Here is a 24,784-nt window from a genome sequence, read left to right as displayed (position 1 = left end):
CTTAGGGGGGGGCTCAACCTTCTCAGATTACAGATGATTATTGTGAGTTGGAAAGAATTGTCTGGGTGTTCTGGTTACATAGAGAAGCAGTTACCGATGTAAAGCCGGTTGGAGGGTGGGGGAGACAATCTTGGCAAATGTATTCAATGTTCATTGTATGATTCAACGTGGAGTTACCTACTACGGTGCAGCAGTGTACTACATATGTGAATGCTGTGACTTTTTGTATTATGGAAATGGAAAATAAAGTTTAAAAAAACCCAACTCATTGGCCTCATCGATATTTCCGTCCCATATTCAGAAAATAGCGTCAATATAACGGAACCACAGTTTAACATGATCTTTGAACAGGTCCATACTGCTGACCACCTGCTCCTCCCACCAGCCGAGGTACAGTCCTGCGAAACTGGGGGCGAAGAAGGTGCTCATCGCAGTTCCCAGTATTTGCCTATATATCTGTCCATCAAAAATAAAGACATTTTGGGTTAAACATGTGTGCATCATATCAACCACATCTCAGTATGGAACAGATATGATATTGACCTATTCCTCAGAAAATGATGGCACACTTTCATGCCTAACTCTTGTGGAGTGCAAGTGTACAGACTGTTTATGTTAGCGCATTAATGAAAAGTTTTCATTCCCCTCAACATCTTTAATCTGTCGCAGGAAGTCACCCGTATCTTTAACAAAGGACGGTAGGTTTTGGAGTAATGGCTCAAGATAGTGGTCAACATAACATGATGTATTTTCAAAACAGCTGCCTCTAGACTAAACTATTGGTGTACCAGGGGGATTTTCACTGTCTTAATGCAACTTGGATAACAGGTACAAAGCTGGTAGTTTGGGGAATTTGCTATCTTAAAAATTCATATTCCTCCCACTCCCTCATCTGATCTTAATGAATCTTATTTGCAGTTTCATATTAAACTTAAGTACTTTTTTCATATATAAATTTATATTCACTGAAAAAAATAAAGGCTATAGGTACGTTATAGTTAGGCTCTGATTTCACTCGTACAAAACCATGGAAATTCAGCGGTTATAGTTACCTTAGCTAACTATTACTTCTGCCCCTGCAATGCACTGCTTCTGACCTCACATCACTCATGACATGGTCAGTGACATCACTGACGACATCTCAAATGACATCACTGATGACATCATCCAGTGAGTGTAAGTGTTTTCTAAGACTTTATGATTGTTAAACATATATACTAAGCTACTACAACATTGTAATTAGTATACTAGTAAGGAGTGATACTACTTCTAACCTATATTTTAAGAGTGGCTGTGTGACTGTGTATCTGTGTGTAACTGGGTGTCTGAGTGGGTGTGTGTGAATAGGTGTGCGAGTGGATGTGTAGGTGAATAAGTGGGTGGATGAGTGACTGTATGGGTGAGTGAGTGGCTGTGTGAGTATCTGTATTGGTGAGTAGGTAGCTGTGTGAGTGGCTGCATGGGTGAGTAAGTGGCTGCATGAGTGGCTGTATGGGTGGGTGTGTGAGTTACTTTATGGGTGAGTGGGTGTCTGAATGGTTGTATGAGTGATTGACTAGATGTGTAAATTGCTGTTTGAGTGGGTGCTTGTTTAAGTGAGTTAGTGTGGGAATGGCTATATTGGAGGGTGAGTGGCTGTGTAAGTAGCTGTATCGGTGAGTGAGCGGGGGTCTGAGTGGCTCTATGACAAAATGAGTGGGTGTGTGAGTGCTTGTTTGGGTGAGTGAGTTGCTGTTTTGGGAGGCTGAATGGATTAGTAACTGGGTGTGTGAGTGGCTGTATAGATAAATAAGTGGGTGTGTGAGTGGCTGTACGGTGTGTGTGTGGCTGTGTGAGTGAGTGTATGGATGACTGACTGCTTGTATGCGTAGCTATATGGTTGAGTGAATGGTTTTGTGAGTTGCTGTATAAGTGAGTGGGAGAGTGAGTGGCTCTATGGATGAGTGAATGGGTGTGCAAGTACTTGTATGTGTCTGTGAATGGGTGTGTTGTTCAGTGGATGATGTCAACGGTGATGCCATTTGAGATGTCATTAGGGATGTCACTAGCCATGTCATGAGTGATGTAATATGTGAGGCCATAAGCAGTGCATTGTGGGGCATAAGTTATAGGTAGCTCACGTAACTATAACTGCTGAATGTCTATGGTTTTGTATGAGTGAAATCTGAGCCTAACTTTAACGTCCCTGTAATCTTTGGTTTTTAAGTCAATATTTAAGTTTTTTTTTAAATTCTATTTCCTAATTGTAACCTGTAACCTTTGAGAATGAGTGTGTGACTGCATGAGTAAAGTATCTATGTGGGTATTTGAATGAGTGTGTGAGTGTCTCTAACCCTGGGCGTAGTTCGCATAGTAGCGCTACGCATAGCTACGCGAAGTGCACTTCGCACTAGGCAAGCTATGCGAAGCTACGCTAACTGCGTAGTGCTTTGTGCAAAATGTTGTTCGCACTGATTGCACAGTGCTGGATGCTTGCCACACTGTGCAATCAGTGCAAACCGCATCTTCCACAGTGCAAGCGGTAGTTTTCTGCCACTTGAGTAGATTTGCACTGGAGCTGCAGCGTTCTCATCGCGGACTGGTAGTTTCTCATTGCGAGCGCTCGCGAGCTTACGCGACCACTCGCAATGAGAAATCTGACCTCCCCACTTTGAGAATCTCGCCGGGAGGTTTATTTTCCACGCTCGCAATCAGCAACTTGATGTTGCTGATCGCAAACGAGGAAAACGTCTCGCCGGGATGTTATTTTGCTCCCCCCGGTCACCAACTTGACATTGAGAACCGCAAACAAGCAAAAAATGCCTGCTACGCTATGCATTTTTGCACTGTGCTACGTGCAATTCGCATAGCGCACAGTTGCTCAAACTACGCGAGTGTACGTAGTCCTACGCCCAGGCCTAGTCTCAATGGATGTTTGAGTGGGTTTGTGAGTGTCTGTGTAGTTCTGGCTGTGATTGCAGAAGTGTCTCTTAAAGTGTGTGAGTGGGTCGGTGAGTGGGTTCATGAGTGTCTGGGTGGGTGTCTGAATGTGTGCATGAGTGTCTAAGTGAGCATCTCAGTGGGTCTGTGAGTGGGTGTGAGAGTATCTGTGTGGGATTGTGACTGCCTCCATGAGTGTGTGAGTCAGTCTGTGAGTGAGTGCATGAGTGTCTGATTGGGTCTGTGAGTGTGTGCTTTAGTCTCTGAGTTGGTGTGTGAGTGGAAGTGTGAGTCTCTGAGTGGATCTGTGAGTGCTGTGTGGGTCTGTGAGTGGGTGCATGAGTGGGTCCACGAGTGGGTGTATATGTCTGAGTGGATCTGTGTGTGGGTGCATGAGTCTCTGCATGGGTTTGTGATTGACTGTATGGGTCTATGAGTAGATGCATGGATGTCTGAGTGGGTGCTTGAGTGTCTGAGTGAGTGTCTGAGTATATCTGTGAGTAGGTGTGTGAGTGTCTAAGTGGATGTATCAGTGTCTGAGTGGGTCTGTCAGTAGGTGTGTGAATGCCAGAGTGTGTGAGTGGATATCTAAATTTCTGTATGGGTGTGTCAGTAGCTGTGTGAGTGACTCAGACACACAGGAACCACAAGTGCCCTGTTATCTAACAAGAGTCCACAATTTTGCACAAAATACCTACACAAGTGGAGTACTTTCGACTGGTTAATGACTAAGTGCTACCTCCTTGTGTAAATGTCCAGTATCTATTCTACATTACAGCTGCGTAATGGAGCATGAGGAAATGTTGCCAGTGCCCCTGTGGGCATTGTGATTGTTCCTGGTGCATCTTTATCCAGATATATGTGATAACATCAATCCTCCTATAGAGAAGGCAACAAGACTACAAAGAGGTAAATCTTCACCAAACAAGGGTCTTTCTTTTTAACTATATGAAGTAAGTGCTTCTTTGTTTAGTGGAGATGTCGTCATATTCCCCAGCTTCAAGAACTCCTCACCAAAATAAGTAGGAAACGTGCTGGGGGGGGGGGGGGGCGGTTGTTAAGCTGTGAACATCATCCTGCCTAAAGGCAAGAAGACCTTTGCATACGTGGGCAGGGCCAAACGGGCAAAGCTTCCAAGTGATTTGCACATTTACATACTCATAGTAATTTAAAGGAAACACCATGGATTCTGCTCTCACTAGGACAGGACAACAAAGAACCTACTCGTCACAGTCACATTCAGATTGCGCTTCAATAGATCAACAATGTAGTCACATCCACAAAGAATTTCATATTAATTTTCGAAATGGAATAGCCGAGAAAACACACTTGCTTTTCCTTTGCCATACCCAGGAGTTAGGATGATTTATCCTTTACAGAAGTGGAGCTTTAACGTAGGCACCTGCTTTGTTTATATTGTAAGTGACTCACACTGAGGTTTAATTTCTGTTAAATGAGATTTAGGGCCAAAACAGCCCTGCAAAAACCTAATGGGGGATGGAGGCTGCACAGCCCACCTCCCCTGGCCGATTTCAGCCCTTGGGACCCTGTACCCCAGGGCCCAATGGGGAAGTTGGACTGTATGACCCCTCTCCCTGACCTGATTTCGTCCCCGGGGACCCCATCCCCTAGGGCCCAGCCATGTCTCCTGGGTCCACTGGAGTCCACCCAGGGCACCCAGTGTGCAGGATGGGGACCAAGGGAGAAGCCTCAAGGCACCTGTGGCCCTAGCTGGCTCTCTGTCTCCTGTGGGAGTGGACATTGATGTTGCACATAGGGAGCTGCCAGAACTGCAGATCCCTGCATGCAAGAGCAATAGTTTAATCCATTTCGCTGCCTGCATGTCTGCAGGCAGAGAAAGAGAAGAAAACTCCTCTTCCAGCTGTCAGATTAGTACCTGAAATTTCCTGATATCCGCGGGAGTGCCAGGCTGAAGATGATGCGAGCTCCCAACTCCCTCACACCACTGCGCCAGATTTCTCTGGCCTCAGTGACACGGGGGAAAGGGGAAGTGGAAGAGAAAAACAGAGAGACTGCCCACACAAGAATCTTCACCTCGATTGTTCTGATGAGATGAATGTTCTTCCTACAAGATTTAACAAAACGTTACTAAGTTCCTGCACATAGTTAAACAGTAAATCTAAATTCACTATCTCTCTCTAGTCTTTACCTGACTTAGTGTGGGATTTAGCCTCTCTCTAGTAAATCTCTAAATGGAACTTTAATGCAAAGAACATCAGCAAAAGTGGAACAATAGTAGGTGAGGAGTCTGAAGATAAAGGTGGTACACAAGAATATATATATATATTATTATCTACTTGTAGAGACTGTTCTGAAGAAGGATTCACTGGTAACTGTACTCCACTATATTCCAAATGCCAATGTTGAAATGTTCCGTTCCATAGGTTGCGCCAAAATAGGTCAGCAGAGGGCGCTCTAGATTAACAAATAGATGCTTCAACTCCAGGTATGAGTATTCTTAGTGTTCACTACAATGATGGACTTCTCTGTATACTCATTACTTCATGAGCAAAATAAACCCTTCATGACAGAGACTTTTATTCGAGTTCAAAGTCTTAGCTGTAGTGACACTCAACTATAAACAAGTCTCTGTAGGAAATGTCTATGAACACTGTGTGGCATTAAGCATATCTCCTTATTAATATCGAATTCGAAAATAAGGAAAGGTCTCACCCAAACACGGTGAAAGCTGCCTCTGGAAAATGAGCCTGAGAGGAAACTGCTGCCATCACTGCTGGGCTCACTAAGACGAGGCTCTCTGACAGGAAACTTAGATAGGCTGAAGCAGAACCCAGCGCGAGTCAAACGCCAGTTCCGAAATTCCGTGTGGCGAGCTAACAAAATTACAGCTCTCTGGAATAGCCGCCAACGGAGCCAGGAGTCGAAGAATATATAAATGCTAGGTAATATTCTGGGTATAAGAACTCTGGCCAAACTAGAACAGGAGAGCGCGAACAAAACATCCGCCTCCCGAAAATAGACGGTTGAAGTGCGACGTTAGATAAACGCTCGCGCTTCACATGCAGCTGTGCCTACAATCACTGGGGCCACTAGAACGCTAACCGCAAGAGCAAACAGTGGCAACAGGGAAGTGCCTGACCTGCCTCCAGCGATATTTAGAAACCAATGCGCACCAACCTATTGAGGAGCAAGGGGTCTTTGTCAACATAGAATACTTGTTGATGGGGGAAGCTAACCGTGAATGCCCTACCAGGAAGCCATTCCTGACACCAGCAAGCAGGAGTGGTTTGACAACTCCCGCTTGTTGAAATCGGAGTGTTTGCTTTTGCTTGGAAAGAGCTGTCAAAGTTCCCGCCAAGCAAAAGCAAACCGATATGTCCCGGGGGTGGTCACCTCGGGCCTTAGCAGGAGCCAGCCCTGGGGGGTGGTGGTCCCTAGTGCCATATATGGGTCCAGGAGGGGGGCCGTGCGGCTCCCTTCCTTTGTTGTTCACGGGCCAGCTCCGTAAAAGTCGTGTTCTCCGACACCGTATATGGTCCCATAGGGGGGATGAGAGTCCTCCTTGCTCTATTTCAAAAGCAATTGGCCCCAGGGAGGTGGTTGTCCCCGAGGCCGGGGGTTCGCCCAGACCCCCTTAATTTTGATTTATTGAGCCGTGGGAGGTGATGGTCTCCGAGGAGGAGGGTCCCTGGTCGCCCCTCCTTTTTTTTTAAATACAGCCCCGGGGAGATGGTGGTCTCCAGGGCCTGGAGGGGTCCACGTGGTCCTCCCAATATGTTTATGTAGCCTCGGGTAGGTGGTGGTCCCCAGGGCATAAAAAGGCTGTAGGAGGGGGCCCACATGCGGCCCCTCCTGTTTTCTTTTTATAAACACTGACATGTCCTCTAAACCTGGTTCATCTGTGAGCTTGATTAAACACAAGCCTAAGTCACCGCGCTTGTTTTTTTTCAATTTTTTCTGAAAATTCATGCATTTTCACAATTTTTAAGCAAAATATTTTTTTTAAATGCTTTTTGCCCTGGTAGGGTTCCTCTGGGACCCCATGACCAAGGTTAGGGATTAGGGTATTCCTACCCTGACCCATTTTTTTAAACAATTTTTGGAGGACTCGGCTGAAGCAGAGTGACAATGTTGTCATTGAGAAATAAATAGAAGTTTTGCCGAATTGATTTTCTAGACTGGTTTTCCCATGAGCTGCAACATTGGGTTTTTGATAAATAAATATGTTTTACTATTCATGAATAGAGATGTGAAATTTGAGAGTGCAGAGGTAAAGTTGTTCTGTTTAGTCTAGCACGGGAGTGCGGCTGAACTTCTGTGTAGTGACATCCGTGGTAGAGGGGTGTCTTTCTGTTACCTTGAGGGGCACCAACACTGGTAATCTTCTACAGTTAACTATAAATACATATGTGTTGATTGGAATTGATGTACTACCATATATAATAAACAAGAAAAACTGGGGGTCTATGTAGGAGCTACAGTTACTCCACCAAGCTACAAAACTCCTATCTAAGTGAGTTGGCGCTAGCAGGGCTTAAAAAGTCTTACTGCCTACGTATGTAACAGGACGAACCTAAACAATGGACATACTTAGATTGTTGGTAAGACCCATACAGAGGATTGCGGAATTCCCATCAAAGTTAAATGTAGATCAAATGTTCTAATTTGGTCATCCAAAAAGGGATGGTATGTCGCTTGATCAACGGGACTCGTCCATTACCCTTATTCAATTGGGTCACACCCTCAATCGCTGTAATGAGCATGAGCCTACGATCCTGATGGGATAAAGGTGCAGTGCAAAAAAGGGTGGTGAGTTAAAAAAGGGTAAAGAAACAATATGAAAAACTTTAATAGAATTGTCTTTCCCTCACTTAAACCAAGAACAGTGCAACGAAAGCAGTCTAACCATATAACTGCATGTACTGGGCCCAGTAACTGTAGCTCCTACATAGACCTCCAGTTTTTCTTGTTTATTAGCTTTGTAATTATGGGGATATTATTCTGGGCAGGTCTCTAAATTTCCCTTAGACCCTTTTGTTCATCGTTTGTTATTTATTGTACTACCATATATGCCACCACTACCTCTTTTATATATTGTAACATATATTTATGTATATATAACATTGAAGGGAGCCATGTCATTGTTTGATAGGGTGTACCCTAAGTCAGATCTTGCCAGTCTCTGCTAATTCTTGAGGGAATAAATACCTTGTGCCAAGACATCTGAAGTTTTGTCCACTGCTTCAGAGCTTTTATACCACTTATCAGGGATTGTGGAGGTCTGCCAATGTTTGATTGAATTTATAAAATGTGCCACAGTGTTTATGAGCCTGGCAGTACTTGAGGGATGTACACAATGTTATGGATCTTGTGGGAGATACTTGTGGGAGTGTAACCTGTGTTAAGTGTGTTGATGTCTGTCAGTGGTCATGGATTGCATACCTTGTATTTTTTTTCTAGAGTTTTGTCTGACAGATCATTGCATGTGTAAGAGTGTTCGTAGGTAATTCATTGCTTAATAATAACAAGTATTTTCAAACAGCACATAATACTGCTGTTTTTCTTTTTCTAGGATCAGTAAGTAATGTGTTTTGACATTACTCAATTTCATGGTACTCAGTTATCAAACTTGAAGGGCCAATGGCTGAGATAGCCTTGATGGAATTCAAGCTAGAGACCCAGAGATCACATTCACGGGGCCAAAGCTTGTGGATGTCTTCCTGTTCTGGTGGCATGTATACTCTGTCAGACATGCATTGGTCTGTCAATGCTTATGGTAGCATATACAATGGGCCAGGGTTTTGTGCCCATGCCATTGGTTGAGGGGTGTATACAAGCCTTTTCCAGAGTTTGCATGTGCATACTGGTTTTTAGGCTTTGCCCGTGTTTGAGTTCATTTGTCAGTGATTTGACCTTCAGGCTAGTGTGAGACCAAGGAATTTTCAAGTTTAGTGACAGGGAGTGCTCTTCTCCGTGCCAAGTCCCAAGGGGTTACTGTATATGTCCTAAGAAAGATGAGACTGTTATATTTGAAGCCAGCCCTTGTTTGGCTAAGTGAACATATGGTTTCAATTGGTTGGAAATTAGAATCCGGGAGGTGGGAGATAGGATTGCTTCGGAGAGAGAAATTAATGATCTTGCAAAGGAAATGTGAAATCCTGATCTGATCCGCCCCCTCAGAGCCACCGCACAAATTCTTGAATTCAGCAAGTAACTGAAGAACTGGCTCTTCACCTAGCCCCGACCGTGGCTTGGCCCATCAGCTCCTGCTTCTGCACCAGGATGCCCTCTTGTTTGACTTTTGCTCTATAACACATACCATAACAAATAACAGTATCATGTTTGTTTAATATTTTTCAGGAAATTGCCACTGCCTTGGAATGTGGGAAGAATATTGTTCCTGTGACTGACCATTTTGAGTGGCCGGATCCGCTGAGTCTCCCAGAAGACATGAGGGCCGTTCTCAAGTTCAATGGCATTAAGTGTGTATGCTGGGAATTTTTTTAGGTGCATGCTATGTGTACACCATTGACTTCTGTTAGGCCAGGATTGGGAATCATTCACTTACAGGGAGGGGCAGGGTGGTGAGGATAACTTATTAATGGTTGGGGGATTCACTGACAAAACGGAGTGGGATTCATTGTAGAAGGTAAATGAGGAGGGATTTATTAACTTCTGGTGGGAGTAGTATATAGGAAAGGAAGGGTGTGTGGAGCAGAAGGGGTCAATGGCCTACAGATGTGGTAGGAAATTGTCTGCAGGTTTTGGGCATTGTAAACGGATTTACTGTATTGCACGTTTGCTGTTCTGTTCACTGAAGGTTGAGACTTAGAAGGGGATTTTTTGAAGGTTGAGACCATATCCATAGAACTTGTGGGAGGAAGTTCTCTTTAGCAGTGAGGATACATTGGCTGATGTAAATTCTACCACTGAACCTTTTATAATGCTTAAAATCACTGGTACCAATACACATGTCCTAATGGATAGGTCTTATGAGGTAATGCCCATGGCCCTTCAAGGGGAGTTTCAGGGGAATTGTACTTATAGTTGATCCTGTTGCTCAGTTCACCCTACTGACTCAAGTGTTATTGTTTCCAATACCCAAAAATAAATGAGTTTTTCCCTATTCGCTCATGCCCCTTTCGGGTCATAGTTTCAGAACCTTTCTATCTTTAGTTTTAGTTTACACAGACCAGGTCTGCCGTTTGTTGTGAACCTCACAGCTTGAGGAGGTGTGAGCCTTGCAAGGCTCACTGATTGGGACTAGACTTGCTTCTTCTCCCCAGCCAAACTGATGTTGGCTGCGATTCGAGGTAGACACACCAGCATGCGCTGGTCAGAGGACTGTAGGCATTGTCAGTACCAGTAGAGTTGCAGCTGTGTTGCAGTTGCGCTGCTCGCTGTCAGGTGAATCTTGCTTCTCGGGATCTTCCTCTGGTCCAGATAAATCTAGAAACCCACTCCAGTTGCAGTGGTGAGTGAGACGACGTCTGATGTCCTCATCTATGAACAGTAGCCTCCTTTCCTTGGCACAGTTCATTTTGGTGCAACTGCTGACTGTGGTCCTAAGTTGTTGGGAAAGTCTTGCTTCTAGACAGGAGCATCTTTTTTTGTGGGATTTCCCTTTTAAAACCTAGAAAATCTTCAGGAACGCCCCTCAGTTTTGTACACTTTCACTGTACAGCACATGCACCAGGCACACTTGAGTCACCCAGAACTCACTCCTTATTGGGAGTGGTGCAGGTCCTCCCCAGGCTGCAGAAGCCATCAAGGTTCACTACCTCTTTGGCTCTTTCATTGTTCTCCGTTTTCTAGGCAGACTCTTCTCCATTCAAGGGCACATGTCTTTGCTGTTGGGCAACTCCTTCCTTCAATAAAAGCTCCAAGGCAGCTTCTCCTTGCAGCCTGTTAAGTTCCAGGTTCTGGTCTGAACCTAGTAAGTGGAGATAGCGGTGGAAACGCCAACCCTGGACTGGAGCACAGAAGAATTCCACAGTTGCCACTGGTGTACGCTCCCGGATTTCTGGAACAGAAATCTTGACACCAGATGTTTCTGCCCCATCATTATAGTAAAGTTGCAAACAGTAGTTGTGCAGTCCAACAGTTTGCTCTGAATCTGATTCATGGCAGTTCTGTCCGTTTTGCTTATTCCACTCAGATTTGTTCAGCCAAAGTCATTATTGCAAGGTGCTAGCAGGAAGGTGGTGTGTAGTTTAGAATCTCCTGTTAAGAGAGACCCAAAACCAGGGTGCCAAAGAATGAGAGGCTCCCCCTGTTAACTACCTGTGAACGTTTCAGGGGTAGCCTTTCCATTGAAGGATGGGTCAGGAAAGGGCAGGGAACACTGACTAAGCTTTACATTGTCCATCCTTCGCTTAATCTCCACACCCAAATGTCTGATCCAGTACAAATGATGCCTGGAATGCCCTGAAGTAATCATGCAATTCACATCTGCTGTCTCTCTGTCTCTCTCTCCAAACCTCTATTCTAAGTAGGTACGTGGATATTGTAAATACAAAATGGATTCCAGTGTGGCTATCGTCACATGTGTCAACACACTCCACACGCATCCTCTGAAAACCCATATGTTATGTTATGTTATTTTAATTTTGTAGTGCGCGCGGATACTCACGAGTGTCCCGGCGCGATGCCAAAAAGAGAGAGGGTGTCTGTTGAAGCAAAAAGATGTGTTTTCAAGTTTTTCTTGAATACTGCTGGTTCCTGAATATTACAAAGGGCAAGGGGCAGTGCATTCCAAGCTACAGCGGCCTTCATCATCAATGAACTGCCTCCTAGTCTCTGGTATTTGAATCGGGGAACCTGAGCAAGGCAAAAGGACGTAGAGCCCAAATGTCTAGATGGCACATAAAAAGAGAACCGTTTGTGTAGACAGAGTGGGCCACGGCAATGTAGAGCACAGTGGGCCAAAACCAATGATTTGAACTTCACCCGTTCCGCTACAGGAAGCCAGTGTTGTGAGTGCAGGTGATGCCGCACTCTGCTCCTGGCAGAGATATCCAGAAGAAGACTGGCCGCCGCATTTTAGACCACCTGGAGCTTTCTCAGCGAGTAGCCCGGAATGCAAATATAAAGCGCATCGAATGAGTGCACAGGTGACTGTTTCTCTCGCTGCCTGGGGAAGGAGAGGGAAGAACTTCCTCAGCGTCTTGAGGAGACCGAAACAATTGCCGGCCAACTTCTTGATATTGTTTGAAAAGGAAAGGCTCTAGTTAAACCACACCCCCAAATTCTTTGCAGGCTTCCCTACAGAGGTGGGCAGGGCGAAAAAAGGAGGCCAAAGAGATTCCCGGAAGTTAGAAGGGTAATTTCCAAAGAGGAGAATCTCTGTCTTTTCCTCATTACACTTTAATTGGGTAGCCCCTAGCCATTTAAAAATGGAAAAGAGGCAGTGTTGAACCGAGGAGACTGACTCATCATTATCGTACTAAGTAAATACCAGCTGGGTGTCATCGGCGTAGGCCATTACTTTGGCCCCCAGACTCTCGGCCAGATAGACTAAAGGTGTCATATAAATGTTAAAGACAAAGGGGCTAAGGGAGGAAACCTAGGGAACTCCCGTAGTCACCGCCTGTAGAGCGGAGGTGGACGGAGAAATCCAGATCTGCTGGTCCCGACCTTCTAAGAACGATCTAAGCCAATTCCAGGCAGTACCCGACACACCGATCCCTGTGAGTTACGGAAGAATAAGAGAATGTGGGACCGTGTTGAATGCCGCCGAGAGTTCAAGCAGAATTAATGCTGCCCTCCCGGCGGCGTCCAGACACTTCCAAATGGCCTCCACGACCTCCACCAGGACCGATTCGATGCTATGGGAAGCCCGGAACCCTGACTGTGCCAGATATAGAATACCCCCCCTCTCAACAAACATGGTGAGTTGTTTCTTTACAACCTTCTCACACACCTTGGCCAAGCCAGGTAAGCGGGAAATGGGCCGATAGGTCCCTGGATTGCGAGGGTTTAGAGACGGATTTTTGAAAAGTGGCAAAATCCTGGCCTGCTTCCAGGCCAGTGGGACTAACCCTGGGGTTTAGGAGTAGGCTACGCTCGCGTAGTTTGCGCAACTATGTGCTATGCGAATTGCACATAGCACAGTGCAAAAACGCGTAGCGGGCATTTTTTGCTTGCTCGCGGTCCTCAAAGTCAAGTTGACGACTGTGATCGAGCAAAATGACATCCCGGCTATACTTTTTCCTCGTTTGCGATCAGCAACTTCAAGTTGCCTATCTCGAGCGTGGAAAATAAACTGCCCGGCGATATTCTCAACGTGGGGTGGTGCGATTGGTCGCGTATGCTCGCGATGAGAAACTACCAGTCCGCGTTGAGAAAACTGCTGCTCGAGTATAAATCTACTCGAGTGGCAGAAAATGACCGCTTGCACTGTGCAAGATGCCGTTTGCAATGATTGCACAGTGCGGACAAGCATCTGGCACTTTGCAATGAGTGCGAACAGCATTTTCCCTACCGCACTACGCAGTTTGCGTAGCTACACGTAGCTTGCGTAGTGCGAAGTGCTCTTCGCGTAGAGCGACTACGCAAACTACTCCCAGGGTTAACTTGTCACTGGCTGTCTGGAGGGACAAATTGATAATGCTGTTCACCTCTACATTAATCGTCTCTGCTGCTGCTGCTAGCAATCTAACAAGGCAAGGGTCAGAGGATGAACCAGATTTTAAGCTCTTAAGAATTTTAAGAGAGACAGACAAGTCCCCCAGCTTAAAAGCATCCAAGAGATGTTCAGCGCCAGCAGGTGAAGGCAAAACAGTTGCCACGGTCCCATTGTTATCGAGCAAAAAAGCTGCATGAATAGTGTGGATCTTATCCAAGAAGAAATTAGAGAGTGTTGCACCAGGTGTCTGAGGAAGGCGTCAAACTAGCTTGAGCCAAAGGAGACGTAAGGCTCTGAACAATCGCAAAAATTTCTTTGGCGTTGTTTTTCGCAGCGTCATTACGGTTTGTATAGAATTGCCTTTTGGCAGAAGTTATGGCCTCATAATAGACTTTCTGTTTGATTCTGAGCTTCCGCTTGGCTGTGAGGCAGTAATCACTGAAGAGCCACGCTCGCTCAGGAATCTTACATTTGTGTTTGATAGCGTTCAACTCAGGGCTAAACCAAGGTTCAGAAGGGGACTCCCTAGACAATCTAGGAGAACGCTGCGGGGCGAGTGAGTCAACTTATTTTTATTTTATTTTTATTTATTTTATGCGTTTTTATATAGCGCAGACTTTACCTGAAGGTGTCAGAGCGCTTCACAATAGGAACAGTAGTGATACACGAGGAATTTATTTAACAAGTGAGCATGTTACAAAAGCAAACGTTACGTTACATGAGGCAATAGTGACAATTGTGCAAGTATCAAGAGCAAACTAAATACAAAAGGTAGCAAACAATACGTTACTCTACGAAAAAAGTGACATGGGTGTATGTTACAAAAGCGTACAAAGTACAAGTAGAGTTATAATACTGCATTAAATGGGAGATACTCAAAACACAAGAACAAAAGTTACGTTACATGAGGCAATGGTGGCAATCGTGCATGTATCAAAAGCAAACAAAATACAAGAGGTAGCAAACGATACATTACAAGAGGAAAAGTGACTTGTGCATGTTACAAAAGAGTTCACAATACAAGTAGAAGTATAATACTGCAATACATGGCAGACACTCAAACCACAAGAACACACTTGGAAGGCACTTTTTATAGTCACGTAGAACAGAATTTCATATAATGGAAGGACGTCCTTCAGATAATAGAGAGGGGGTGAATTAAATTTGGAAGTGTCTTTAAAGGAGGAGAGCTTTGAGGTCAGTTTTGAAGGCCTGGGAAGAGGTAGTGGTCCGGAGCTGAGGCGCAAGTAAGTTCCAGATTCCCACCGCATTGCCTGAAAAGGATTGGGGCATCGATCTTTACTTCTTGAAAGTGGGAGGTTCAAGCAATAGATTTCCGCATTACGTGATGGTCTAGAGCCTCCAGAGAGTTTCAGTTTATTCGCCAGGTAGCGAGGAGAGGAGGAGTGCAAGGCTTTGTGGGTGATACAGGCAGTCTTGTAGATAGATCTTGCCTCGATGGGAAGCCAACAGAGGGTGGATAAGATGGGTGTGATATGGTCGCTTCTTTTGGCCCCATATATGAAATGAGCTGATGAATGGAGAACAGATTTAAGGGGGGACAGGTGGGATTTGGGGAGGCCTGTAAGAAGAGAGTTGCAGTAGTCCAGTCTGGAGAGAACCAGCAATTGGACCAGGGTTTTAAGGTCTTGCTTCAGGAAGAAGCGACATCCCCCAAAGAAGGCGCAGTTGGTATCGAGTAGACTTTTCAATGGAATTGATGTGGGAGAGTAGATTGAGTTTTTTGTCGAGTATAACATCAAGGGATTTTGCGCTGTCGACAAGGATGCGTTTATTGTTAAGTAGATTAATCTGATCCATCCATGATTGAACCGGGGGAGGATAAAGTGAGGAGGAGAGGAGGAGGAATTCAGATTCAGAGGGATTCAGAATCAGTTGATGAGTTAACATCCAGTTTTGAATGGAGTCGAGAGTAGAGCGTAGGATGGCGAGATCGTGAGTGGAGGCCACCTTAAGGTAGATTTGAGTGTCGTCCGCATAAAGATGATAGTGGATCCCGGATTTACTTAGGAGATTTCCCAATGGTTCTCAATAGAGATTGAACAGTGTGGGTGCAAGTATAGAGCCTTGAGGAACACCTTGACCAAACGCCAAAGGAGATGAAAGACTGTTCGCTATTTGATCATTTGGGATCTATCATAGAGGAAGGAAGCAAACCTTTTAAGCACAGTGCCCTCCGTGCCCATTCTCTGTTGAAGAGTGTCAAAGGCCGCAGAAAGGTCAAGGAGACTCCTCCGAATAAAGTATCTGCAGGGCGTCATCAATCACTTGTAGCAGGGCTGTTTCAGTGCTGCAGTTTTGAATGAAGCCGGACTGGAAATTGTCAAGAAGATTATTGTCCTCAATATGACAATAGAGTTGTTTCACTACACATCTTTCTGTAATTTTCGCAAGAAAAGGTGGGTTAATGATGGGGCGGAAGTTTTTGAGGTCGTTCGCACCAGCAGTGGGTTTTTTAAGCAGAGGGGTGACCTGCCCAGTTTTGAAGGAAACAGGAAGGGAGCCTTGATAGAGGGAGAGGTTAACCAGAGTGGTCCAATAGGAAATAGAATGGGTATAGAAGTCAATGGCAATGGCACTAGGGATGGGGTCAAGAAAATGGTTGGAGGGCTTTGTTTCGAGGATGCATTTGAGGAGAGCATCTTCAGAAATGGGGTCAAAGTTGGGCCAAGTGGCTAAAGATTTGCGCTCCTCTGGAGGGGTAAGATGAATGACCTGATCCACAAGTGATTTCACTTTTTCGTCAAAGAATATAGCGAATTCCGCTTTTTTCTTTGTAGAATCCTCCAACTTGGAGGTTGGGGGAGAGCAGTTTGGATTCTTGATGAGATCGAATAGTTTTTTGGGTCTATTTTTGGCTAAGTAAAGGAGGGTTCTGAAGTGCGACGCTTTTCCAAGGAAGATGTGCTTGTGGTACTTGGATCTTGCTAGACGAAGCGTCGCCAAATTATCGGTGGAGGGCGCTTGTCTCCATTGTTTCTCCAGGGATCTTAGGTACTTCCTTTCTTCATAGAGGAATTTGTTGAACCGAGGTGCTGAGGGAGTAGGCCTTTTCTTTTTGCTTTGGAGAGGAGCGATGTTATTGATTTGGACAGCAAGGAGTCATTGGAAGGTGAGTTCGTTAACATCTAGGTTCGGGTCTAGCCTTGGAAGTGATAGCAAAGCTGATTCCCAGAGGGTACCGAGGTCTATATTTTTAGTGTCACGGAACCAGGAGGTAGCCCTCTTAGGTTGCCCGCGAGTTATAGAGTGTGATGGGTGAAGAGATAATGGGATGAGGAGGTGGTCAGACCAGTCTACATGAATTGGGGTAGCAACAGTAAGCATGCCTGCTTTTGAAATAACAAGGTCCAGGATTGAGCCCTTAGAGTGGGTTGTTTCTGTGCAGTGTTGGATAAGATCGTTTGCATAGAGGAAGGTGGCCAGTGGAGATTGAAGTCACCCACGAAGATCTGTTTGTCACTTTGTGAGTATTGGTCGCTAATGAAGTCAGTGAGTTCCTCCATAAACGAGGGGCCGCTACAAGGTGGGCGGTAAATGGCATGGAATCTGAGGGGTGAGCGGTGGTTCAATTGAAGCTCAAGAGATACGCATTCAAAAGTGCGGAAGGAGCTGTTAGGGAAAGCCTTAAGTTGAAGGGAGTTTCTAAAGATGACTGCAACACCTCCCCCAGCTTTGTCAATGTCATTTCTAAATATAGAATAGTCTGTGGGTATTATGAGAGAAAAAATAGTGTGAGAGGTATCGTTGAACTAGGTCTCTGTGAGGAAGAGCATGTCAATATTGTGAAGGATGATGGTATTGGAGATTTCAAGTTTGTGTTTTATTGCAGATCTGCAGTTGTGGAGCAGACAGCGCAGCTCTGTCAAGACTGTTGTGGTGACGGGGCACTTGGGCTATGAGGGGTGATAGGGATATTGTACTTATACGAGGGTGCTCGGGAGGGTTTAGGTAGATGAGTGGTTCTGACAGAGGAGATGGTCGGAATAGTGTAGATAGTAGGGTTACTTGGAGATGAAAGTGGAAGAAGGGTGGCGTTTGAGGGCTTGTGTGAGTTTGCGATGTTTGCAGATGGTTATTCTTGGCTATTATGGGGTGTGGGGGCGAGGTGCAACTCGTGGGAAGGAGGATGTTTTCCAAAAGATTTGAGGTGTATGGAAAAGTGGACATCTTGGAGCTTAAAAGTGAAATGGTAGCTTCAAGTTAGGAAATGGAGGTAATAAGAGAGCCTAGCTTATTTTCCAGAGAAAGTAGGGCAGAGCACGGCATGTTGGGTGGCCCGATGGAAACTGGTTGCTGGTTGATTGCTTTATTTCGATATGCATATATCATAAAAGCATTACAAAAAATAAAACAGCATGTCGAAAGAGGGAGACTACATTTAGATTTAAAAAGAATAAGATCACAGTTAAGTAGAATAAATTATCTAAAACAGCATTAAATTGATACGGCCAGTCTTTTAAGTCGAATCAACCAAGCCCATTTTAAAAATTTAGAGACAGCACAAACAATGTTGGGGGCTGTGTTAGTTAAAGGTATCCGAAGGGCGACTGTGTACTGGCGGGTGCCCAATTCTCTGCAAATTGGTTTGAGCCATCGTGATCTAGGGCGCCCATAATCCGGACATTCAAATAGAAGATGTGGCACAGTCTCTGGTTTGTCAGGGCATAGGGCACAGTAACGTGATGCAGGCTCTGACTTGTTCCACCTGGAGCAAAGGTCGGCGAGGGGTAGAGTTCCTAATCGGAATTTAATGTACAAGGACCGGTCCATGGCGATGGTGATTAGGTCCATGTAAGGCTCAAGCGCAGCAACATCTTTTATGAGCAGAAAGGCTGCAGTGGCTTTACAGTGCTGCTGGTTACTGGTGCGCTTCGCGGAGACCCATTCCCAATACAGTTTTTTTAGAGAGTCCTTTGGGGGGGCTGAGCGGGTAAGCCAGCAGGTTTCCAAGCCTAGGTCCCTTAAAAGTTGGTTGGTAGCCCTGAGCCATTTGATCTTCCGCCAACCAGTGGAGCGCATCACCTCTGCTAACCCGTCAGCATATGGTTTTAGATCCGGAACCCTCCACAGGCGGGCCCAAAGCAGGAGAGGATGAAGTCGTGCCTGATCCCCAATTGCTTTGCAGCCTACATCCATTAGCACCGGAACTGTTGGAGTGCTCGACGGGATAGCAAGGAGGTCTTTGATAAATTTGTTCTCGGCCTTGCTCAGGGAGTCCAGTTTGCCTTGACCCCACAGTTCAGCTCCGTAGAGTGACGCGGAGACAGCTCGTGCTTTATAGATGTCGATCAGTGGGGCAACGCAATGTTTGGTAGAACTGCTGTACTCCTTGAGTGGGCCCCTCCAACCCTTTTGTGGCCAATTATCATTTTGTTGATGTGTGCGGTCCAGTTCATTGAATCACTTAGACGGATTCCCAGGTAGTCAAATTCAGCCACTCTTTCAAGGGGGGTTGAGTTCAGGACAGGGGGACTGCCCAGTTTTCCTGGAAACAGGAGGGGGTGCAATTGGCGGTGGAAGGCAGGGAGAGGTCGGGGGACGAGAGGGGAGTTGGAGTACAGGGTTCAGAGGTGGGGAAAGATGGTGGTTGAGAGAGGACGTTGGTGCATCAGAGGTGAAAGGAGAGCTGTCCTTGTTGGCGTTGCAAGAAGGATAGGAATTAAGGACATAATTACAGGGAGGTAGGTGAGGAGCAAGGTGGTGGGGCTGAAGGAGAGGGGAAGAATGTGTGGAGTCATAGAAATGAAAGAGGTTTGGGAGGAAAAGAGGGGAGGGGGTTGGAGAGGTCCTGTCAGTTAGGTGAGGTGGCTGTGAAGGAACGGGCATCTGGCAGAGTGAGGGGGGTTTAGAGATAGGGAAGTTGAAGAAAGGAAGTGGTTCTGCTAAGCCCGATGGAGGGAAAGGGAAGGGGTTACCAAGAGGGGAGAGGGGGAAGCACAGTATTGGGGAAGGCGGGAGAAGCGATGGGCTTGTGGAGAAATCGGGGTACATAGCGAGGGGAGGAGGGGGAAGAGGAGAAGAGGAGGGAATAAGGGGAACATAAGGAAAGTTAACTATGGGAGAAGGTTGGAGGAGAAGTGGACTAAAAGGGGGTGGCAGGTAGAGATGGGGAGGAGATGAGATTGGATGGTGCAGATTGGACGAGGAGCGTATTAGCTAGAGGTAAGGCTGAAGTGATGAAGGGGGGCATACTGTGATGGGGAAGAATGGGAGAGGAGGGCACAGGGGAGGGGGAGGAAAGAGGGTCGACCTGAACCTCCCGAGGATGCAGCCTATTGGAGTGTAGGAGGAGAAAGGGAGTAATGGGTGGAGCTAGATGAAGGGTCAAGGGACAACCCGGTCACAGGGGAGGGGAGTAGGGAAGGGAAGAGGTGATCAAAGAGAGAGAGACAGGTGTTTTTGGCTTGGATCATGACAGTACCGTTGTTATAGAGTGAGATAGTGAGGGAGCCGTTGAAACACGCAGAGGGACATTTTTAGCTGTTTCCAATGAGGGGTAGAGGAGGAGGAGGTGACGTTAAGCGAGTTATATAAGCGGGTGGACCAAGAGGGGATATCGTAAGTGAAAAAAATGAAATAGTTTTTGAGCCTCCCATAACGACCATTGTAAAATTGATTGACAAAAAGGAAATCAAGGAAACATTCCATGGTGTTATGCTTGATTCGTTTTGCTGCCGCTTTAGTCAGGTAAGGAGGATAAATGATTTTGTAGCAGTTAATTCCAGACTTAACTCGAGTGGTGGCCATGTTGGGAAAATGAGGGGGATATGAGAAGGATGTTACTAGGAAAATGGTAGTGAGGAGAAGTATAAAGACAAAGAGGGGGCACATATTCCAGACGTTGGGCGAAGATATCTGAACTAATGTGCAGTCCGGGAAGTGAGGCGATTAGGAACAGGTTGTTACTTCAGAGCAGGAGAAGATGGGGGCTCAGAGCCTCAGATTCCAGTAGTTGAGGAAGCTTTACTGCTTGGGAGTCTCTATGATTCCGCTAGTATTTGATGGGCCCTTTACCTAGGTAATTACAAAATATACATGGTGCCACCTGGCAGTAGATCATATTTACAAGGGAATTGATTACACATGACAGGGTCAACAGGACCACTGTCAGAACCATCACAAAGCGAACTTAGTAGAAGTAAAACAGATCATAAACGTACAACCAGTAACAACTGGTAATTACTGTACCTAGCATCAGCCTGTAACAGAAACCACATTATGCACAGCATCACATTAGGGGCCAAACGCATTGTATGCACATAATCTCAACAGTCTAATATTAGACCCTAACCTCCTAAGTATCACTAACATTAGGGGCATAAAGCGCAGGGTGGAACATAATCTCACTAGCATAAACCATAATATGCAAGACAATCTCATAATCATAGAAACCACATTTAGAGGTAACCAGGACAGGGTGCATAAATCATACTAAATGGAATACATTTCCTAGCACCACATAATAACTTTAGGCCCTGGTGCCCAACAAACCTCCTAGTCCCCCTGGCCAATTAGTCATCTCAAAGGGGCTCCGTGGATGGTCACTGTCTGTTAAACTTCGCTGGGGGGTTGGGGTTAGCAAAGGTGACAGTGTCAATGGGAGAGAGTGGAGGATTCTCACAAGTGATCCCAGCGCCCGCTCATCCACTCCTATTTGGGCAACCTGCGTTGTGAAGTAATTTGGGATACTGCGGACTCCTGCCCAGGGCTTACCCCGTATGTCGCACCATGTCTCACCTGAGGGGGCCTGGTCTGCGAGGGTGAACAGGAGAGCTGTTGAACTTCGCTGGGGGGGGGAGAGGGAAGCAAAGGAGAAAATGAGCCAGCTGTTAAAGCTGTCAAGTCGGTCCTCAAGGTCACCCGAGAGGATAGGTCTAGATGTTTCCAGAACTTTGTTAAACACACAAGGGGCAATTTTACAAAAGGCGGGTTTGCGTAATGAACATGCTAATGGCTCGGCATTCGTCACGTCCCACGAGAAGTAGGTCACAAAATTGTCAGACCATGAAACAGGGCATGGGTCTCCAATCAAAATGTGGAAATTTGTACAAATTGGTCCAGTATGTGGCCAGCCTGATGGGTAGGGAGACTGACCCGCTGGTCCAGTTGGGCCAAATAAAGAGTATCCAAAAAATCACATTAGTCATGAGCCTCAGCCTGATCAAGGTGGATATTGAGATCCCCTAAGACAATCTAGTGGAAGAATCTCAACACCCTGGGAGCTATGGCATCCCCAAAGACCTGTAAGAAAGGTCCCACCGGACCAATGGGCCTGTAGATCAAGGAGCCTCCCAAAGTAAAGTGGTCTGAGAAGCGAATACTAAAATCGAGGACCTCACCGCCCTCCCCCCATAAGGTAACATCCCCCCTGCGTAGGTCCCACTTGTTCTTATAAACAATGGCCACACTGCGCCGCCTGCCCTCTGAGGCGTGGCAAGGGTAACAATGGGGTCTGACATAGGATCAAGCCAGGACTCCGTAATGAACAGTAGGTCTTAAAATCCATCATCGAGGAGATCGAAAACCTCTGCATGATGTTTCTTAAGGGATCGAACATTAATCAGAGCTGCAACAATGGGGGGGCCCGCGTTTTACGATGAGAAGGTGTGCAAACTTGGTCAGTGGCAAGTCCCAAGCCAAACATAAAACCACAAGTCAGGCACACATTCTTATTGCCAACAAGAACATCCCAATTACCTTGAGATTGACAGATGTTTGAATCAAGGGCCCGTAAAGCATCCCCAGTGTAGCATACTCTGACATCCCTTCCTTGATCCAGATGAGCAGCGTGGCTGGCGCTGGCCGCTTCCGAGATGCTGAGAAGAGTAGACGGGCTTGCCTTATGCGCACCCGCTGCGCATGTCAGCGCAGCGCGCATTGAAGTAGCCCCGGCCGCCAGAAAAACTAGAGAGGCACTACCAAAAAAATTGCATCTCTCAATGGCAGCACAGGGAATTAGGAAGTGTATTGATGGCAGCGACAACAATATGCACAGTACAATACAATGGCTACAAGTTTTCTAAAAAAAAGAGTGGTAAGTTTAAAAATGAGTAAAAGGTTTCTGAGGGTTTAAAAATTGTGCAAACAGGCGAAACAGTGCAAACAGCGAGATAATGCTACATAAAATAAGAAGAGTCACGTGGTAACAGGCAAATAAAAGTTTACTGTGGCTGTAGGTTACTTAAGGCGCTAGGGTTCCACCTCTCCTATTTCCTGTATCATGCTAATTTCAATATTAGAAATACAGCAATGGCAATTCAATGCCTTCTTTCTGACCCTCACTTAAGCGTAGACCAGGCACTTTTCACAGGCACATGTGCTAGTGTGCATGTGCCAAACATTGTGGTCTTGCTAGACTAAGGGCCTACTTATTTCCAGCCAAGGCCTGCCATTCTAAAGGGCCTTCAGGGACCAAACTCAGATGACATGCAGCAACATTGATTTTTAAGACAGCCCTGGGTTTTCTGGCCTGAGGCTCTATCCTGTCCGGCGCTACATGCCAATCATTGAGGAATTAAGTTGTCGCTGGGTAGGGCGGGTTCAGCAAGTCTCACCCACCCTACCCTGCCAGATAATTAGTTGTGAAAGGTTAGGGATTACAAAGAAGGGTCTTTGTGTAGGAGGCATAAGAACAGACCAGCTCATTAGCAAAAATAAAATAGACATTTTGTAATGTAATCTAGTGCTCATGTAAAGTTCTCTAATGTCCTTGGGACAGGTATGTGCTATATAAAAATGTGACCCAACATCATGAGCCTTGTATCACTAGTTCACAACACATTACTCTGTAACAACCAGTCACATGCTGTAAATAGATTCACTGCGATTGCTGCAGTTGTGCCGAATGTGCATGAGTTTACAGCAGCTACCAGCTTGTGCGCATATCAGTTACTTCCACCTCTGCAGTGCTGTGTGATGATTGTACGGACTGCATACATGTAACATTCATGTCCCACATGTGTCGGTGAAGGATCCGGTTGCAGGGGGCTGCCAGACCACTTTAGAAATAGTGAGGGTGAGAGGGGGGCGTCGCTGGTATCCGCTCAAGATGGTGGTTCGATGCTGAGCTCCGTTTGGGACTTTCTTATCCCTTGGGCCAAGCCGAAAATTCCCTCTGGGACCTACATCTCCGTTCTGCCCCCTCCCCCCCCATGCGGATGACCTTTTCCTCCAATCGTGGCCTCTCTGAAGCACCATACTTTGGCAACATGGCGGTGCCTTGAGGCTGTGCTGGGAGCTTCAGAGCCTCTGAACCACGATTCTAGGGCATTCCTGTCCTATTCTGCAGCCGTCAGAGGCCTAGGAATCCAGCACATCCACAGATATTGCCAAGTGCTTTCTATCCTCAGCCCCCACCACTAAGTGATTACTCATTTGGAGGCTCACCATACAGTTTGCAAAATGTTAGTTACTTGCAGATATTTGATCCATTACCCGTTTGCCCGGCTTTTTTGGTGGACAGAAACCTAAATCGGTCCTGAATTTCCACCAGGTATCTCGCCATTTTATTCCATGCCTCTTTACCAACGAGGCGTTCACCTCCTGCCCTGCTGAGGACATGTTTGTTTCACAATCACAGAGGAGTCATTGCCCACACCTTGGTGATTGTAATATGAGGTCATACCACCACCCCTAGCAGGGTGAATCTCTAATATAATCATGATTGTACGCAGCTGGATCCTCTAATACATACCTGCATATTACTGAGCACCTTATTTCTGCATTGCCTTTGGATGGCCTAGCCTCTCTATAGCGGCTATTGGGTGCCACAGGTTTTAGGCTCTCCAGTAGCAGAGCGTGACATTGTAAATTGTGGACAGCTCTAGCTCATACAGTCACGAGTACGATCACTTTTGATTCCTGTCATGGGTCACTATTAGCTTTTTCAGCAGCAGCTGGCGATGGCAGAATCTAAGAAACACAAGGAGAAAGATGGGAAAGACCCACTTGAAAGAACAAAACTGGAACCATAATTCCCTGACTACCTTATCAACGAAAAACAAGATAATTCTGACTTCTGTAAGCAATCCTCAAGAACCTACATGATATTCATCATGAGATTGCTCAAAGCACAACTACAAATACAGACCTGCTACAAGTGGAAGTGGCCGGTATAAGAAGGCTCAAAAAACTAAATTATGTTCATGATATTGCACAAATCACTAATGTGAATACAGACCTGCTACAAGTGGAAGTGGGCAGTATAAAAAGAGATCTCAAAGAGCTTACCTG

The 24,784-nt window shown here is 45.9% G+C and overlaps 1 protein-coding gene across 3 annotated transcripts in view; it reads left to right on the top strand.

Annotated features, from left to right (window-relative positions):
- SARM1 (sterile alpha and TIR motif containing 1) overlaps positions 1-24,784 on the top strand; it is a 278,800-nt gene that overhangs the window by 238,794 nt on the left and 15,222 nt on the right. For 2 of the 3 annotated variants that reach the window (XM_078680122.1, XM_078680120.1), the window contains one exon: positions 9,262-9,383. In XM_078680122.1, coding sequence (XP_078536248.1) covers positions 9,262-9,383 — 122 coding nt within the window. Of the gene's footprint in view, positions 1-9,261; positions 9,409-24,784 lie in introns of all 3 variants that reach the window. The other variant, XM_078680121.1, reaches the window with a different exon arrangement.

The sequence above is a fragment of the Lissotriton helveticus genome, chromosome 3_1 (assembly GCF_964261635.1).
Source record: "Lissotriton helveticus chromosome 3_1, aLisHel1.1, whole genome shotgun sequence".
NCBI lineage: Eukaryota > Metazoa > Chordata > Amphibia > Caudata > Salamandridae > Lissotriton > Lissotriton helveticus.
Note: the sequence above shows the minus strand (reverse complement) of the source record. Positions and strands in the feature narration are given on the sequence as shown.